At 34.8% G+C, this 19,618-nt stretch overlaps 1 protein-coding gene across 2 annotated transcripts in view; it reads left to right on the top strand.

Annotated features, from left to right (window-relative positions):
* DNAH7 (dynein axonemal heavy chain 7) overlaps positions 1-19,618 on the top strand; it is a 224,034-nt gene that overhangs the window by 104,435 nt on the left and 99,981 nt on the right. For both annotated transcript variants that reach the window (XM_037523738.1, XM_037523737.1), the window contains exons 31-40: positions 380-529; positions 3,205-3,387; positions 3,748-3,924; positions 6,651-6,782; positions 8,322-8,546; positions 10,309-10,506; positions 12,539-12,694; positions 13,424-13,592; positions 15,674-15,800; positions 18,580-18,799. In XM_037523738.1, coding sequence (XP_037379635.1) covers positions 380-529; positions 3,205-3,387; positions 3,748-3,924; positions 6,651-6,782; positions 8,322-8,546; positions 10,309-10,506; positions 12,539-12,694; positions 13,424-13,592; positions 15,674-15,800; positions 18,580-18,799 — 1,737 coding nt within the window. The remainder of the gene's footprint in view (positions 1-379; positions 530-3,204; positions 3,388-3,747; positions 3,925-6,650; positions 6,783-8,321; positions 8,547-10,308; positions 10,507-12,538; positions 12,695-13,423; positions 13,593-15,673; positions 15,801-18,579; positions 18,800-19,618) is intronic.

Below are 19,618 nucleotides of genomic sequence, written 5' to 3'. Positions count from 1 at the left end.
TTTCTTTTCTACCTCTCCCTCTCCCTTGCCTTCCCCCCCACCTTTCCCTCCTGCCTGCCATCCTGCCTTGCTGTTTTGTGTTTTTCCTGTTTTCTTATTATGTGGACTAATTGTTTTCACTACATATAAAAGCAAATCTTGTTTAAAAAGCAAAACATGGTATCACTCAAGATTATAGAAGTTGAAGTTATGAACATGCATTCTGACCCATTTGTAAAGCCCCAAATAGTTCATTATGTGGAAATTCTAAGAGTAACATTGTGGTCATTTCTTTGTAGATTTTTAGGATTTTTCTACACTCACAGTCATGTTTTCTATGAATAAAAATGGTATTCCTCTAAATGAATGAAAGCATGAATAAACTATTTTTTTCATTAAGGGGTTAATGGAAGAAAACAAAGTCCAAATCACTGTTTTAAACCCTAAGTCTGTAACCATGGGTCAGCTGTACGGACAGTTTGATACAGTGTCCCATGAGTGGTCTGATGGGATCCTTGCTGTCAGTTTTAGAGCGTTTGCTTCTTCATCGGTGAGTAATAACACTTTGGTATGCATAATTAAAGGACTGTGGTATTTCGTTTTGACCATTTTCTGATTTTTTTTTTTCAGTTGTTTCAAATAAAGAATGTATAGTTATAGTTCAAGGTATTTATTTAAAGCCCATGTCTGGATAGACTGACAGTGTTCCTATGAAGAACATCATTAGTACCTTCAAAGGTTCCAGACAACAGGCTAGCAAGCACCTTTGCCCAGGTGTGTACAGAGGGCAGGAGAAAAAAGGGCAGAGGGAAGTATTTCTGGTTCTCTTCTTCCAGGCTAGATCCAGGAGGGATACGATCTGAATAACATTATACTTTTACTTTTATAATAATGTTATCCTTGCCCATCCCTTTGGCTGCTGTTACTGTCACACCACTAATTGTCACATAGACTCCAATGCTTAGAGAAGAAATTACAGACCTGTGTAAAATGATGTCTTAGAGTCTCCCCTCTTTCTCTCTAGTATGTTAGGAAGAGATTGGGCTGCCTGTGGAAGCAGAAGAGGTGAGGGTTGTGAAGGGGAGCCAGTACTTACTATTTCTGGCTGATTCTGCTGAGTGGCTATTGCTCTCTGTCCCAAGAAGAAATTAATTTGTTGCCACATGTTAGCAGGCTCTTCATAGAGTATGATCATTGGGATCAAACTTACTAAGGCTGGTCTTAAAGGAAAAAGTGGCCTAGGGTAGACACACTTTATTAAGTTGTTAGAAGTTAGTTCCTTTTTTCTGACTAAATTTGATGTGTCCTAAATTTGATGCTCTTTACTCACTTGAGTACTGAGCTAGTCATGACTACAAAAACATCAAATCTCAGCTCTGCCCTTACTGATCACAGAAACTTGGGTAATTGGTAACTTAAGGATTAACTCTCATGGGGCAGAGATTTTGCCCAGTACTAGGCTTTACCAGTAATTTCAAAGATAAAAGTTATCATGCAGCATAGATGGGGGCCAACAGAAGTCTGGAATCATTGATGTGGTTTGTCAGGTCTTTTCTTGCCACAGTGGATGCATTCTGGTCCAGATTAACAGATGGGTTTTCTAGATAATGTATGATGTATGCAGATAATGTAGATAATGTATGCAGTTACACTACTTACATGAAAACAATCATGAGCTCACTCCCATTTTATTTATTTAATTTTTAATTTTATATATTTTACATCATTTTTCATTTTTGCACAATGTACACATTTTCATCTTGATTATAGTCCCTTTAAAATTCCCACCCCCTTTGTTTTGATCCTCTCCCCACCCCCATAGTGTGTCTCTGGTTTATAGTTGCTTGTTTATTTTGACTTTTACTTTATTATAGTCTTTATTATAATTAGTCTTTTTCCTGGTCCCTTATTTAGGTTTTCTAAAGTCCTGCTATGAGTGAGACCATCTGGTATTTTTCTTTCTGGCTTATTTTGCTGAGCATGATCCCTTCCAGCTCCATCCATATTGCTGCAAATTGCATGAGTTTATCTTTTTTGATTGCTGAGTAATATCCATTGTGTATATGTACCACATCTTCTTGATCCAGTCATCTATTTTTGGGCATTTGGGTTGTTTCCATAGCTTAGCTATTGTAAATAGTGCTGCTATAAATAGCTCCCATTTTATACTCACACAGCTTATATTACTTTCCCCAGGAAGTTATGCCCCATAAATACTTACTCTCTGACCCAAAGGCACAATGCTGGTAAGTAGTAGAGCCATTAAGAGCCACTTCCTTTAAATTGCAAGCCCATCATCAACTTTCTATTGCTACACATAGTTGTTTTCCATAGTGAGGGTAGCAGGCATGGGGGGCCAACAGTGGTAGGAAAAGCTGATCTCAAAGTACAGGCTCTTCCTTGCTTGCTGAGCATAGCTATAGCTGGCCTCTTAGTGTGGGTGTTGAAATGGCCTGAGTCCAGTTCAAATCAAATTCATAATTGCTGAACCCAGGCATCATCTACGTAAACAGAAATGACTGATTTGTGAAGATCTGGAAAGGATATCTTTGTACTCTCCAGTTCCCCCTTAATTTTTGTTGAGCATTAATTATATTCTCAAGGTGTAAATCTTTTCATATTTGTCATTGGGGGACCATGAATGTTACATTGATATTAATGTCCTGTACCACCTTGAGACAGTTTAGTCCCAAAGGGATATGTATATGTATGTGTGTAAATTTATTCAGTGGAGGGACTCAAAAATGTACTTAGCACACAAGAGCTATTAATATGTATGAAAACCATATTATGAATGACAATATAAATGAAAATTCTTCTTCCCCTGGCAATTTATATTTTTTACTTACACATTCTAAACCATAAGTTCAAAAACATTGGAAAAGCTGAATCTTACAAAAAGATGTTGTATTCCTCTCTTGTAAAGTAAACATACTTTACTTAAAGGTGCCTTTATAGTGGACTGTGGTGGAGAAGTATGGGTGTCCTGGTGGTGGGTGCAGTATGGTGACCTGCATTTGAGGAAGTGTGGTCCTATGCCTCTGAGTCACATACAGTGTTTATTGTAAACAAATAAACAAAAAAAAACCAAAAGGTACTTTTATATTTTCATGTCAAATTAATTTTAGTAGTTACATTTTATATTTTGAAATAAATGTGAAACTGTGTCCTTGCATTTATCATTAATTGCATTTTCCCCCTTTATTCACACTCTATATAAATTAGACTCCAGATAGGAAGTGGTTAATTTTTGATGGACCAGTAGATGCAGTATGGATTGAGAACATGAATACTGTGCTGGATGACAACAAAAAACTGTGTCTGATGAGTGGGGAGATTATTCAGATGTCTCCACAAATGAATCTTATTTTTGAACCGATGGATTTAGAAGTTGCCTCTCCTGCCACTGTAAGTACTCATATAAGTTTGTAATGGTTATAAATTTGTAATGTTATAAGTGCATTTATTTTATGTAGTAATTTTGACTTTAAATGAAAAAGATTAGGATTCATTTTAAGAAAAATCTGCAGTTCTCTTAAGAATGGACATGTCTGTTGATATACTTTGACAAATGTAAGAGTCAGGGGTTTTTGTCTTCTTTGTCTAGGTCTGTTTGGTAAAGCCATACACAAAAATTTAGCCCATGAAATTTTATAAAATTAAGCTTTTTTCCCCCAATAGCTTTCTAAAGGTTCTAAGAAAAAAACAGATGTACAGGTTGTATTTCTTTTATAAGCATTACCTTAATGATAACTCTTGTTTTTCCAGGTTTCCAGATGTGGTATGATTTACATGGAGCCTCATATGTTAGGCTGGAGACCTCTGATGTTGTCTTGGATAAATGCTTTACCTTCTGTGATAAGTAATATGCAGAAGGAATTTATAGTAGGCTTATTTGACAGAATGGTCCCTGTTTCTGTCGAATTTATTAGAAAGCATACAAAGGTAAGAGGGATGAAGTTTAAGATTTTAAAAATAAATAGAAAATCCAAATTAGTAAATATATCAATTTTAATTTTTTATTATCAACTATGAGATATTAAAATAATTCCATAACTGATTTGACTAAAAACTTTTTCCTGATTCACGTAATCAGGAAATACTTGGTATAATTATTCTCCAAAAGATATTTTAAATGAGGCATCTTAGACTTTAAGAAAATTAATAGATGCTGATCATTTTTCTCCTTAAAAAAAAAACAAGATACACTTGACAACCTATTTGTGTGAAAATATGCTAAAATTCTCACTACTGATGAACTGTTGTATTTTAAATAGTTTCCATTTTTATGATTTTCTTTATTTTCCAAGTTTTCTTTATTTGAAATAAGTATATATCATTTTATAATCAGAAGAGAGACAAATTTTAAAGTAACCTCATGTATGCCACTTAAAAAAATGGAGTGGATGATAGTGGAGGAAAGCATTACTGCTTTAGGCATCCTAAGTAAGGAATCTGCTGTCTTTAGCATGAGTGTATCTAATTGTTTAGGAATTAACATTTATAGATTAAAAGCTGGCTTTTGGTAAGGGAAGTTATTCCTCTTTAGAAAGATCAAAAGAGGTCCTAAAGAAGGGGAATCCATTTTTCTTTCTTTTAATGCACCCTGGAAGTTGGGGCAGGGAGAAGGTAAAGAAGAGAAGTGATGGCATGAGTAGATCCTGTACCTCTAAAATACAAACAATCATGTAAGTCATTACCTTAATAATAATAATAATAATAAGTCTTCTCCTAAGTGTTGATGGCATTCTCACTAGGGAAGGCTTACTTAGGACTCTCATTTCTGCTTTGGGAGATGTCAACCAAGCATCTTTTAGAATCACTTTGGCTCTGGAAAGTCTATAAGGAAACAGCACTGCTATTTCTCCTGCAATTAGAAATACAATAAGAAAATTTGAGGGCCTCCCTGGTGGCGCAAGGGGTTAAGCACCACACTATGAAGTAATAGTAGCCTCTGCAGCACCAGTTCGATCCCTGGCTGGCCAGGGAGCAACCCACATGGCGCAGCATACCTCTCCTGTCTCGCCCGCTGCTCCCCTCAGCAGTGTACTTCTGCCTGTTCTGATTCCCACTCTGTCTCTGGTGAATCCTCTCACCCCACCCCCACACCTCTGGCCTGTACCCCAGCTCTTGTATGCATAAATACATATTTAAAAAAAAAAAGAAAATTTGAGACAGAAGTTTGGCTCAAGATGTACAGATCCGTATAGCAGAGTTTCAGATCACGTTACTGGAGATTACCTAAGGGGGAAATGAAGAGGAAAAGAGAAGAGAGCAAAGTTTAGAACCCAGGGTACATCAAAAATTTCAGGGAGCAAGAAGAAAAAGAGGGGTTCATTTTAAGAAGGAAGTAGTAGTATCAGAGATTATTAACAGATCATGTTGAGGTAGAAAAGGATTGGCACTTGTCCCCAGGAGATTTGGCAGTTAAGCAGAACGTGGGGCAACCTTGTTCCAAGCACTTTCAAGGAAAAGTCAAGGGTACTTCAGGGCAGTTGATTAAGGAATGTGGAGATACTGGCAAGGCAATGCCTGTAGCCTACTCTTTAAAGAAGTTTGTCTGTAATGGAAATATGTTGTAAATATGAATTGTTTCAAAAATACTTAACCTGTATCTATTGAGGCTCATAAAATAAGCTGCAGGTTGTTTCTCTCACCCCCACTCCCCTGCATTGTCAGAGAATGTAGGTATTATGAACAACAACAACAACAAATCCATAAAATTGGAACATATCTTTTCCATAGAAAAACAGGGAAAAAACACTTTTAATGCAAGCTTTCTGCTATGCATTTTTGTCCTCTGAAAGAAATTACCAATGCCCTAGTTTACTAAGTAGTGAAAAATGTTTTATTTGTAATAATAACTATTTGCAATTTAGTATTGTCTCAGTAACATTTAATCCCATTCTTAGTGAAACTCAGTTGTCATTTTTGCCTACTTAATACACCGTCTGTGACGCCAACTGCTTTGAAACTTCAGAGTTAATTTTTACACATTAACTATGCAACAGTAAGACTCTAAAGGTTGAAAGAGAGCTTGGAGGAAAGAAGATAAATGTTTATTGAGAACTTGCTATATGCTGAATGGTTCTTTCATTTTATAAACTGTCATGGTAAGACCCAGGAAAAGTAAAGTACATGACATTTATAGTACTCTGGTAACATTTTGTGCTCTTCAGGATTTGAATATATATTTCATAGGAATGAGTTTACTACAAGTATTGCTCTAGCTTCAAAGATGTTCTGCAATGGGTTTTATCTATTAAGTGTGTAAAGTAAAAGTAATAGCCTTCACTAAAAGATTTTTTTTTGATGTTTTGTTTTTTTTAATGGTGTAAAATAGAACCTCTGTCCTTTCTTAAATTATCTAAATGTTTAACAGTAACTTTTTTAAAAAATTTGAGATTCAGTAGAGAAGCAGTTAAAGAGCACACGGATGTGACATTCACCACTGACACACTCTGGACCTGGGATTGGTGAAAGCCTTAGCTTTCTATCAAATCAGAATTACAGCAGTAGTGCCATATATAGCCAAAGAGAGTAATAGTGCCACATTAACCATATAGATACTATGGCTGTTAGAATTAAATAATATATTATTTAAATATTATTTGGTGATATTTTAATTATCACCTAATTTGTTTTATAGATTTTTTTTCTAATGTTTTCAGGAATTATCTCCAACTTCAGATACAAACTTAGTTCGATCCTTAATGAATCTAATCGACTGCTTTATGAAAGATTTTGCTGATGATGTCAAAGTGAAAGAGAGAAATGATCGAGAAACTTATTCTTTACTTGAGGTAAGCATCATTGCTTTTTGAATCTTGCAATAGAAAGACAGATATCTGCTTTCCTCAGTTTCCTAAATAATTAACATTTTTCTTCCTGCATTAGAGACTGGACAATGGATAGTAACTGCACAGTGACAAAAAAAGACCTAAATACCAGATGGTGGTGGCGCTTTGACTAGCTGTTCTATAGCACTATTAGGTTTAGGAGGAGCCTTGAAATCCCCTAAGATCTGTTCCCGAAAGCTTGAGTCAACTTTGACCAATCTCAGAAATGATCAATCCATAAAAAGTTAATGAGCACTTGACAGATTTAGCTCCCCATCAGACTCCAATTCATAATAATTAAATTTTTTTCTTGGTGTTCTTCCCTGTTTCATGAGATGTAAATATGTTAAATGAGTGTGGAAGCATATAAATAAAATTTGGATTGAAGAAAGCAAGAAAATATATGATCCATAAACATACTTTAAAAATAAGGTTAGTGAAGGGCCTTGAATCCTCTCTAACAAAAGTTATGTGTTGCTAATGGTAGCATTTCTATATGTAGTTAATACTGTGTTCTTATTGTTTGTATTTTAACAAATTGTCAATTTACTTTTAAATGGTTTTCAGAGAGAAAGTCTGTGAGTAATCTAGGAATAGTTGAACAATGTTGAAGGAGTATCCCCAAATTTTATGAGCATCATCAAGACTATATCAGCTGTGGCATTAAAAGAACGATTTAAACAAGCAAATGCTTTTCTCAATTAGTGCAGATTCTTGTCATCGTGTTCCCTCTGCTGAGTCTGATGTAAATAGTTAGCTTATAGGATGGCTGTTTTTTAATTGTTATGTAATCAATGCTCAGATAATGATGACAATAGGTAAATGAAAGTATTTGAATTTCTCCTACTTTAAAAAAAGCACTGTGTCAGGCCTCCCCGGTGGTACAGCGGTTGAGCACTGGGCTGTGAAGCTGCCCACAGCCTCTGCAGCGCCGGTTCGATCCTCGGCTGCCAGGACAGGTCCCACATGGTGCACAGACCTCTCCTGCCATGCTCGGTGCTCCCCTCAGCAGTGTACTTCGGTCCTTCTGCTTGTTCTGCTCCCCGCTCTGGCTCTGGTGAATTCTCTCACCCTCTTGCGCTTCTTACTGTACCCAGTGCTTGTATAAATAAATAAATAAATCTTTTTTTAAAAAAAAAGCACTGTATCAAATTTTAAATAAAAAGGTATATATCATGGGATGAAATTTTTAAATATCAATATCTCAATTTTTTAAATATCAAGACCCTGGCATATACTTAAAATAGCATGAGATTTACCAGACTAATTTCCTAAGGTTTACGATGGCTAAAATTTATACTTTGCATTGTATTATTTTCTCCAATAATAAGATTTTATAAGACATGCAATTTGATTTCTAAGAAGTTAATTATTACCAAAATTCTGTGATATTCTATTGCATATTTGTTTATTTCTTCCTTTCAGAGATATTAATCTGAATGATCTAAGTTTCAAGAATACATTAGTGATTTCCCACTTTATCTTCTCACCTCTCCAATACAGGGCATTTTCCTGTTTTCATTGATCTGGTCCGTTGGTGCTTCTTGTAAAGATGATGATCGAATGAATTTTAATAAGATTCTTCGAGAACTAATGGACGGTCCAATTACTGAACTAACGCGAAATAAATATAAATTACTGAGTGGTACTGAACAAAAATATTCAAAAGCACTAACTGTCCCATTTCCTGAAAAAGGAACAATTTATGATTATCAGTTTATCCCGGAGGTAAGCGTTCTGAAGCAAGATTTGTGACTGCCAGCCTGGCAAAGTCTCATCCAAGACAAACTCAGCACAGTGGTTCTGTGGCCACCTTCAACACCACTGTTCACTTTAAGAGATAGTAGCAAATGGAGTAAGGTGTGCAGGTTTTGAAGTCAGACACACCTGGGTTTTAATCCTAGTAAAGCCTTCCTTTCTGCATGACCTTGGATGTGTTATTTAATCTCCCTGAAGCTTGTTTTTCTAACTGATAAAATGAGGTAATAATAATGTCTAATGAGCCAGCAGTACTCATTAAATAAACTTACACATTATGAGTCCAGCTCTAGGCACATACTGTTCAAGAATATATCTTAGAGGCTCGTGGTGAATATTAGCATATCATAGTTTCAAAGAAGTCCCATGAAACAAAACTGGCTTAGTGTTAATTAGTACTTCCCAAATGGATTGGAAAATACAATCTGGATAGGGTTTATTTACTTTTTTGTGTGTGACAGCTCCCAAGTATGATATTGGTGATGAAGTGTAGGAATATATATTGTTTAAATATGTACAAATGTTAAGTGAATTGGGATCACTCCATACCTCAAATGGGCAGTTTTATCCTTTCCCCTTTAATAAAAGCAACACCTTCCTATCTCCAAATACTTCTTTAAGAAAATTTCATTTTTCTAAAGCTTCTCTTATATAGAGAGTTGGGACTCAGAAGGAATTGGGACCTTTGAAGGAATTGGGACTCAGATTATTACATGACTTCCCCACCATCATATTGTCTCTAAATGACTGTCCATTTTGGGTTTTCTGATTCTCAATGTTTCCCTGCTTGTGACAAGAGATTCATATTGAAAAAGACTATCAGGAATGTGGAAAGAGAAATATTTCTTCAGCAGTTCTATAAAGTTCTTGAAATTTCTTTACAATTTTCATACTAATGTGAATTCAGCCTCAAATATGCCAAACACTGTGCCAGATGATACAGAAGTGAATATAAAAGTTAGTGCTGCCCCATTCACTTCCTAACCTCTCAGAGGACAGTCATGCAGCATGCATGTTTGAAACTGCTAGGTCCTAAATGATTTTGCTTGTAGGACACATGAAGATGGATGGAAGGGAGGGTCTAAATTTTGATGTGCTTTGAGTGACTAGGAGTTTTGATTGTATATTCTGTAAGAAAAAATAGTCATGTTTTTCTTATGAGAGTTAGCGTGGTGTTTTGAAGTATTTTTTGTTCTTATCACATAAAGTTAAACTTTCAATATACAAGCTAATGGGATGCAAAGATACTATATAATGTTAATTCATAATAATATATTAAGAAATCTCTGCTTTAGAGGTCTATTGCACAGCAATGTGAAAATAATTAACTCTATTGAACTGTAAATTTTTAAATGGTTGAAGGTAAATTTTAGTTCAATTTAAAAATGAGGAAATATTACCTAAAATAAGCTGATGTTGTAATACTGTTACATAAATGTCAAGCAGTATGCAGCTGATGTTCTAGTTAACAACAATTATGCATCGGTTAACATTTCTTGAATAAAATTCTGTGCATATTCTTTATTGACTAGTTTGAATTTTCAGTGCTTTTAAAGAACATATCTTTTGACTGAAATAACTGATCTTTGGCTTGACATAATTTGTGACGGTTTCAGGGTATCAAAAGTATCACAGCATTGACATTTTATTTATATCAAAGTCTTATTTTTCCAGAGCTTTTAAAAGTATTTTAAAACAGAACATTCACTATTTGACTCTTTATTATTGATAGGGAATAGGAAGATGGGAACCATGGATAAAGAAATTGGAAGATGCTCCTTCAATTCCTAAAGATATGCTGTTTAATGAAATCATTGTACCAACTCTGGACACAATTCGATATTCCAATTTAATGGCTTTGTTGACCACTCATCAGAAACCTTCAATATTTGTAGGACCAACAGGAACTGGAAAGAGTGTTTATATTATTGTAAGTTTCATAGAAATCTCCATATCAAAATGTGCATAGTATTCTTAAGAATGTTATTTTTTAAAACTTGCTGAAATGTTCAATACTTTAAAAATACTCAAACATTTTGATCTTGAAGTCACACAGTATTTTTGTGTAATTGCCTCCTACTTTTAGAATATTGCTTAAAGATATGATGCCATTTTATATCACTAACTTATTGTCACATCTGTTTAGACATTTTAATAAGTATAGTTTGTTCAGTGTGAAGAATTTCACCCTTAAAATGTATGTTTCAATTAATTGCACTTGCTCTTTAACTTTTTCAGTTACTTACTATGTAAGGGAGTTCTCTATAGTGATAAGACTGATTTTTCTGAAAGATTTCTGGACTCATACACATTGTGTGCTAGTTAAGATAATGCTTTCTACTATGACAAGTAATGTCCTAAATTTCAATAATTTGACACAGCCTGTTCCCTTAAGTTTGGATATTCATGTCAGTCAAAGACCAGTTCCTGCCTCAAGTTTAAGATTTCTGAAGGCAGGAAGCTGACTGGAATGAATAGTAAATGGCACCTCCAGCCTTTGACATGGAAAGTAAGTACTAGGCCAGTTGAACAATGTGGAAGATAAGTGGACTAGAGCACTCTTGGAACGCTATTCTAGATGACTGCCTATGATAGGTAGGGAGAAAACTCCCTTAGTAAATATGTCATCCTAACTTAGGTTAGAGAGCCATGTAGTGTGGGTGGCCCTGTGGGGCATCCAAAGAACCTGCATGTCTGCACTGCTCAGAAGTAAGCATTTAGATGCTTGCCGTGACAGTGGGCAGGACAGCATGAACCAAGAGAGAAGCACAGTGATATAGGTGAAGTAGATCTTTTGCTTCTCTTCCTGTAACTCCACCCCCTATACCAGTGTACAGGATAGGAGAAAAGGTTGAGGAACGTGAAGGAGCCATCAGTGATCCCTCTTCACTGCGGGTTCCCAGCCCACTCGCATTCCCTCAATTTAGGACAGTGCCTATATCTAGGTTTTTTTTTTTATTTTATATTTTAATTGAACACTTTAAGTCTTTTAGACAGTATTTGAGCATATAATTAAATAATTGCCCTGGTATCAATAAATTAATGATTTGTTAAATAATCTTCCTCACAACAGATTAAAATGAAACATTAACATATACTAAATGCAGTATATATCAAGGAATATCCAAGAGCAATGGGGCTAGGGCGTTGGGAAGTTCAGTTTTAAAGCAAGGTCTTGATTTGGCCTGAATTAAAAAAAAAAAAAACAACTAAACATGTAGAAAACAAAGGGATTCACTAAAAAATACTATTAAGGGGGAATAGAGACATGACATGATTAAAGCACTGGTTGGAAAAAATAAAATTTTTTGTCTTTTGTAACATTGAATTCAGCCCAGGAAATAAGCTTTCCAGGCAAAAAAATATTAGACTTTTAACAAAACTGGGAACATACCTTGCATTTTATTTTGGAATCTGCTTTTTTTCTACATAATAGATTGTAAATATTTTCCTATTTCATTATTCTTCTACAAGGTGATTTATAGAACAAAACATCTTGATTAACAATCACTGTCGTTGCACCTGCTTTCCAGACAATTCCATTTTGAAAATGCAATCATATCACTTAAGCATACTAATTTGCAGTCAGACAACTTGTTATATAAGTGAAAAGATAATAAACTTCATAAAAAGGATATTGATGAGAGAGACAAAAGGCAGTTCCAATTCTTATCCCATCTCTGAGAACTAAAGTTTCCTTACCCTCTGAATCCCTGTGACCTTAGTTAGAAGGAATGTGTGCTTTGCATGGTGGTTTTGGAAAACAAAGCAGCCACATGCACTGAGCCTGAATGAATAGAGACTCCATTGACATGGTAACTATTTCTCTTGAATCCATCTCTATTCATGTTAAGACACTTAAAGGTTAAATTAGTGTGTGAACTCTGTTGCTGTTGAGTAGTGTTTATTTTGAAATGTCAAAACACAATTCCAGCTATGACTTGTTATTTCCTGTTTTACAGAATTTTCTTTTAAATCAACTCAATAAAGACATCTACAAGCCTCTGCTAATTAACTTCTCAGCACAAACTACAGCAACTCAAACTCAGAATATTATCATGTCAAAACTGGACAAAAGAAGAAAGGGAGTTTTTGGTCCTCCATTGGGCAAGAAAATGGTAATTGCTCTCTGTTTCTGCATCTCCAGTACAGCACTGGTCCTGTACATGAGCACACTGAAATCAGAAGGAGGAAATCAGATAAACTGGGGCATGACATCTTTTTGTACAGTATTTTTAATCTCAAATTTTGGTTAAGAAGTTTTCCTAAAAGCATGACCATATTTGTATGTGCATTAGACTACTTGGCTTTAAAACAGGCACTTGCCCTTTGAATTAATAGTAAAATACTCATTTGAGAAGTTATCTACCTAATTCTCTCATTAACATTTTTTCTTACTAGAAAATCTTTTCTACTTATTCTTCTGGGCCTTTAAACAACTCAGCTGTCAACTGACTTAGCTGTGTTTTTCTGCCATGAACACCTTCCTCATCCTTACCCTCATTCAGAGTTTATATTCACTTTAAAATCACACCTTTTTCATTTATTTTAATGTTTTAAATATGTAGAAGGATAATTACAAGCCTTATTAAGAAACAAATTATGTGAGAGGATTAATAACTCCTAAATTACTAGCTATAAAGGTTAGTAATGAGAATGTCTCCCATTCCTTAGAAACATAGATGTTATGAGATATTATTCTTGATTTGAAAAGATACCATCACACACTTCTCACACACTTATTCTAAAGAAGACCATCTACTCGTTGGCTCAACAGTATTTAAACAATAGTATATAAAAGTTATATTAAAATGTTAATATTTTCTAACTTCTCTCTTTATGCTCAGGTTGTCTTTGTAGATGATGTCAATATGCCTGCTCGGGAGGTGTATGGAGCTCAGCCTCCCATTGAGTTACTCAGACAGTGGTTAGATCACTGGAATTGGTATGACCTCAAAGATTGTTCTATGATTAGACTAGTGGACATTCAAATCATGTGTGCTATGGGACCTCCAGGTACATTTTCTGAGTTTGTAATTATTTTGATTGACTATTTCTCTGGCTCTATCTAAAGCAAGAGTTGGAAAGCGAGACTGTCTCTCTGGTTCTATCTAAGTGAAACTATCTCTCTGGCTCTGTCTAACCCACTGGACTATACATATGCTTGGTAACATAATTGTCAGCCCTGCAGGGTGGATGGTCTTGGTTGTTGGGGCTGTTCTCTGATCAACTCTTTCAAATCCTTTTTCTCCCACTTTTTGGAACTTTACTCCCCATTTCCTATATCTGCTTTCTGACAACCTAGAACCCCATAGGGCAATGCATTTTCCTTTGTTACAATCCTTAAAGTTTTAACTGTATAAAATGTCCCTGCTTCAGAGATCATCTTTCCTTCACCTCAGCGAGTGCCATTCTAATGAGTCTTTGGAGTTAGACAATGTTGAGGGGAATTTAGGAAGGAAATAGCAAAAATCATGATCCTTTCATTTTCTAATATAAACTTACAGTTCAAAAGAATCTCTATGTAGGGGAAATCTCTTATGCTGGAGTATCTAAAAGGACTTGATTCAACTAACTAGACATCTTTATTCTTTTTTCTCTTCCTGAACTCAAGAGGGTTTGTTATTTTTTGTTTTAACGGCTATTCTCTTTGTACTATTTCTTCAGGGTCTCTCTCCAGTATTTGTCTTCTGGTCCCCTGACTTTTATCTAACTTTTAAAGCATACAGTTTGCGCTGTATCAGTAACCTCTCTCAAGATATTTCCTGAGCCACTTCTAAAGCTTCCCCCACTCTTTCTTTTTCTTAAAGATTATTGCTCTTGAATCTTTGACTTCAGTTCTGTTTTGCCTCTCTGCCACTCTCTGCCTCTCTGCCTCTCTCCAACAGTCATTTATATTATGTGTCTACTTTCCCTACCTCTGCAGGCACTGGACAGAGTAATAGATTGTAAATATTTTCCTATTTAGAGAGGATAGAGGAATAGGCTGAACCCATGAGGTAATCCATGGAGTCCTCTTAGACTCCTTTTCTAGGACTACCACTATTTCTGAGTGTTCCCTGGAAGGAAAGGTTGATGACAGATCCAGAGTAGATGATCTCTCTTCTGTACTTCTTTCACCATCTCCTTAAACTTCCCCAGGAAAATCAGGGTTCATTATAACCTTCTAAATACGTATGGTATTCTTAACTGTTTTGATCTATAGAGAACCAGTTATGCTTTCACCCATTACTCATGTTTTGGGAATCAGCATCATATAATTTAATGATAGAAGCAAAATATAGATTACCTGGCTTTAAGCAAATATAAAATATGAATCCATACTTTCTACAAAACATACTAGAGAAATTACATACTTTAAAATCATTTCTTTACCAAAGATCTCATAATAGTATCCCTTTAAAAATCCAATGCAAATTGCCCATATATTTAAAGATGTTATTAGTCAATATTACAAAATGATGTATTGCATTTTAAGTCAGTTATTAAAACCCCATATTTGAAAATATCATTTTCTGAAAGTGACATAATTCCCATGTTCTTTCAAATGCAAGTAGCCAGCAAAGTGGCCACATGGACCACATAGACTATACTTAGGGAAATTTATTTTTCAAGATGTAAAGAAAGAATTAGTCTATACCAGGGTTATACTGAATTTCGGTGATTAGGGAAGGATCCTAAAGCTTGGTCAGTTAGATTCACCAGATTTAGCATACCAATAATATTGCATATAGTATATTAGTATTGTATATTCTATCTTAATAGTGTATATTGTAATGAGCATATGTATGGTTTACTACTCTGAGCTATGAGTCTGCCTGGTCTGATTTTTTTTGATAAGATAGGTGAGACTGAAAACTGCATTTAATTGTTTGAGTTCATTCAAATAATCCAACAAGAAAAATAATGCCTTAAGTTTGGGGTAAAAACTGTTTTGAGGTTGGGTTTATCCAAACAATTGGATTACTCTTAACTACCCTATGTGCTATAAATTTGTCCATCTTTCAAGGTTTTTATTTTTTTTGATGTAAAATTTAGAGAAAATCTTTTGATATATACTAATGACATTATTAAGATTTATACTTTTTAATATGTAGGTGGTGGTCGAAATCCAGTAACACCTCGATATATGAGACATTTCAACATTATAACAATCAATGAATTTAGTGACAAATCCATGTTTACAATCTTCTCTCGAATCTTAACTTGGCATTTAAAAATCTGGTAAGTGATATAAAATTTATATTCTCCATTAGGGGATATAAGATCTTTTGGAATCAAATCATTATAAGTAGTGCTTCTCAAACTTTTCAATGAGCACATCCCTAGGAAAGAAAAAAGATAATAGGTAATACTGCTCCTCTCTACTCCTCCCATTTTATGGGGACATAACACAATGGGACCAGTTCATCTTTGTTTTTACTTTTACTGTCTGAACTCTTGTATGTTAGTCTAAAATTACATATAAATTTTGCGTTCTGTGTATAATATGTTTGACATGCCAATATTTTGAATTTTTACCATGTAACATTTTTTTATTTTAAATATTTTATTTTATATAATTCTTACATCATTTTTCATTTTTGCACAATGTATGCATTTTCATTTTGGTTATATTCCTCATAAAATTGCACCCCCCTTATTTTGATCCTAATCCCTCCACTTCCCCCCCCCCCAGTAGTGTATCTCTGGTTTATAGTTGCTTGTTGATTTTGATTTTTACTTTATTGTAATTAGTCTTTTTCCTGGTCCCTTATTTAGGTCTTCTAAATTCCTGCTATGAGTGAGATCTTCCAGTATTTTTCTCTTTCTTTCTGGCTTATTTCGCTGAGCATGATCCCTTCCAGCTCCATCCATGTTGCTGCAAATTGCATGTGTTTATCTTTTTTTGAATGCTGAGTAATATTCCATGGTATATATGTACCACATCTTCTTGATCCAGTCATCTATTTTTGGGCATTTGGATTGTTTCCATAGCTTAGCTACTTTAAATAGTGCTGCTATAAACATAGGGGTGCAGGTGCCCTTTTGAATTAATGTTTCTGTGTCATTTGGGTAAATACCTAGGAGTGGAATTGCTGGATCATATGGAAGCTCTATCTTTAGTAGGTTGAAGAATCTCCACACAGCTCTCCATAGTGGTTGGGCCAGTTTGCACTCCCACCAGCAGTGCAGGAGAGTTCCTTTTTCTCCACATCCTCGCCAACATTTGTTGTTGCTAGTTTTTTTTAATATGTGCCATTCTCACTGGTGTAAGATGGTATCTCATTGTAGTTTTGATTCACATTTCCCTGATTACAAGTGATGTTGAACATTTTTTCATATGCCTCCTGACCATTTGTATTTCCTTTTTGGAGAAGTTTCTTTTTAGCTCTTCTGCCCATTTTTGACTGGATTATTTTGTTTTTGTTGAGTCTCATCTGCTCTTTGTAGGTTTTCGTGATCAGTCCTTTATCAATAGTGTTGTTTGCAAAAATGTTCTCCCAGTCGGTGGGGTTTTTCTTTGTTTTGGTTATTATCTCTTTTGCTGTGCAGAAGCTCTTTAATTTGATGTAATCCCAGCTGTTTATCTTTGCCTTCACTATCACTGCTTTGAGTGATGTGTCTGTAAAGATGTCTTTGAGGTGCATGTCATATAGTGTTTTGCCTGTATTTCCTTCTATATATTTTATGGTTTCAGTCTTATGTCTAGTTCTTTAATCCATTTTGAGTTGGTTTTTGTGCATGGTGTGAGGTAGTAGTCAAGCTTCATTCTTTTGCATTTAGAGACCCAGTTTTCCCAGCACCATTTATTGAACAAACTTTCTTTGCTCCAGTGCATATTCTTTGCTCCTTTGTCAAAGATTAGTTGACTGTAAATCTATGAGTTTATTTCTGGATTTTCTATTTGGTTCCATTGGTCTGTGTGTCTGTTCTTGTCCCAATGCCAGGCAGTTTTGATTATTATGGCTTTGTAGTATAGTTTGAAATCTGGACGTGTGATGCCTCCATTCCCTTTTTTTTTTTTTTTTCCAGGAGGGCTTTGGCTATTCGGTTACCATGAAACATTATTAATGCTGGAAAGACATGCTAGATTTATCGTCCAAGTTCACCGTAGCCTTGGAGTATGGACCCTGGAAAAACCCTCCTCCCTAGCTCTAGAAACTCAGTGTTTCTCCACAAGTTGGGAGAGGTCAGGGAGCCTAGTAGACCTGGGCAGTGCAAGACTTGGCTCCCTGATGCCCATTTTCAGGAAATTGTCATTCTTTTCCCTTTCCAATGATGATGGAGGGCAATTGGCTTCTTGTTTGGACAGAAGTTAAACATAGTCAGTTTTGCCAAGTGGGAGTTCTTTACCTATGTTCTTTCATTCCAAATCAAAGGCCCTTTGCCTTTGCCTTTTTTTTTAATCCTGACTCACCATTTCTTTACAACTCTCCATTTTCTTTTTCTCTTTTCCTTATTTTGTCTATATTTTTATTGTCTTCCTTCCCTTTGTCTGAGAACACCCATCTCACTAGTATGTTTCAGCGATTCAATCTCTGTGCAATTGAGAATGCCAGCGAGTAAAAAAGTTTAGAAATCATTTGTCTAGTAGATGTTGGATTTGAGTTACATAATATGGGGTCCTAAAGTCTGTCTGTTCTAGGAGACAATTACATGGTAAAGATTGGAAATGGATTTTCAGAGGTGAAATTAATGTTGTATCTATACATGTTGATTTATAAAGCTGCATACCTGAAATTTATATAATGTTATAATGCATAGTGTTACTTCATTTTTAAAAAAAAATAAGTAAAATGGATTAGTCCTACTTACTCACTGGACATAGAATAAAATAATGAATGGAAACTGACTTTGAGAGAACTTAAAATTCTTTCATTATTAGAACAAGAAATAATTCTATAAAATAAATGAATAGATTTAATCCAAACAAAAATGTATGCTAGTCATTCTAAATGTTATTTATGTGTCATTCTATATCTACTAACATTTTTCTTTCCTTTTATTTAAAAAATTTAAGTTATAAATTTCCAGATGATTTTCTAGATTTGACCACACAAATTGTAAATGGTACTATGACTCTGTATAAAGAAGCAATGAAGAATCTCCTGCCTACTCCAGCTAAATCTCATTACTTGTTCAACCTCCGTGATTTCTCCCGGGTTATTCAGGGAGTTTGTTTGTCACGACCAGAAACAGCAGAAACCAAAGACGTGATTAAACGACTTTGGGTTCATGAGGTAAATTTCTACTGATCTGAGGTATGATTATGCAAGAAGTAAAGATCTTACCATTCTGGTGACTGGGTAAAAAAATATATTCAGCAGTCTATATTATTGAAATACATTCACCTATTTGGCGTTTGACCAATGAACAATATAATTAAAAAACCACTAATTTTCTCTATTTTTTAGGAATTTCTGTTAATTTAGAGATTGTTTGAAGTAGTTATCACTTTGCTGGAATAAATCTCCTTTAAGTGCCTTAATTCTTGTTAATTTGACTTCAGATAATTTTGAGATGAGATATTTTTCACGGAGCTGTTTTTCTAAGAAGTGTACATGTTTATAAGCATTACTTATTGTTTTGCTAGATGCCAAGAGAACTGCAAAGGAAAATGGTTTTAAGATCATAAAAACTATATAACTAGTTTTTGGAAAGAGGTACATGAGTGAATATTTTCTTGTAAAAACTTGTGTAGGGAGGGAGGGAGGGATAAAATAAAAAGGAGACAGAATCCAAAAAATAACGCATTAAAAAAAAGTTAACTATTTCAAAAAGGTTTTATATATTAGGCAAATGTTATGAAGTAGGAATGAAAGTACCATTTCATATTTATATATAAATAATATAGCTATTTTAATTTTAATAATGTAATTAAGAAATCTATAATGGTAATGTGCTACTGTGTTAAAATCATGATCTTCTACAGAGACATACTTTTCTTTTTTTAATTTTTTTTTAAACTATATTTGCTTCCCCCCCCTCAGGTTGAGTCCCCATAGAATTTCCTTCCCCAGGGATCATGCTCAGTGAAATAAGCCAAAAAGAAGAAGAAA

This window comes from Talpa occidentalis, unplaced genomic scaffold, assembly GCF_014898055.3.
Source record: "Talpa occidentalis isolate TD23 unplaced genomic scaffold, MPIMG_talOcc4v2.1 talOcc4.3, whole genome shotgun sequence".
NCBI lineage: Eukaryota > Metazoa > Chordata > Mammalia > Eulipotyphla > Talpidae > Talpa > Talpa occidentalis.
The sequence above is the reverse complement of the archived record's forward strand: the minus strand, read 5'-3'. Positions and strand labels throughout refer to the sequence as shown.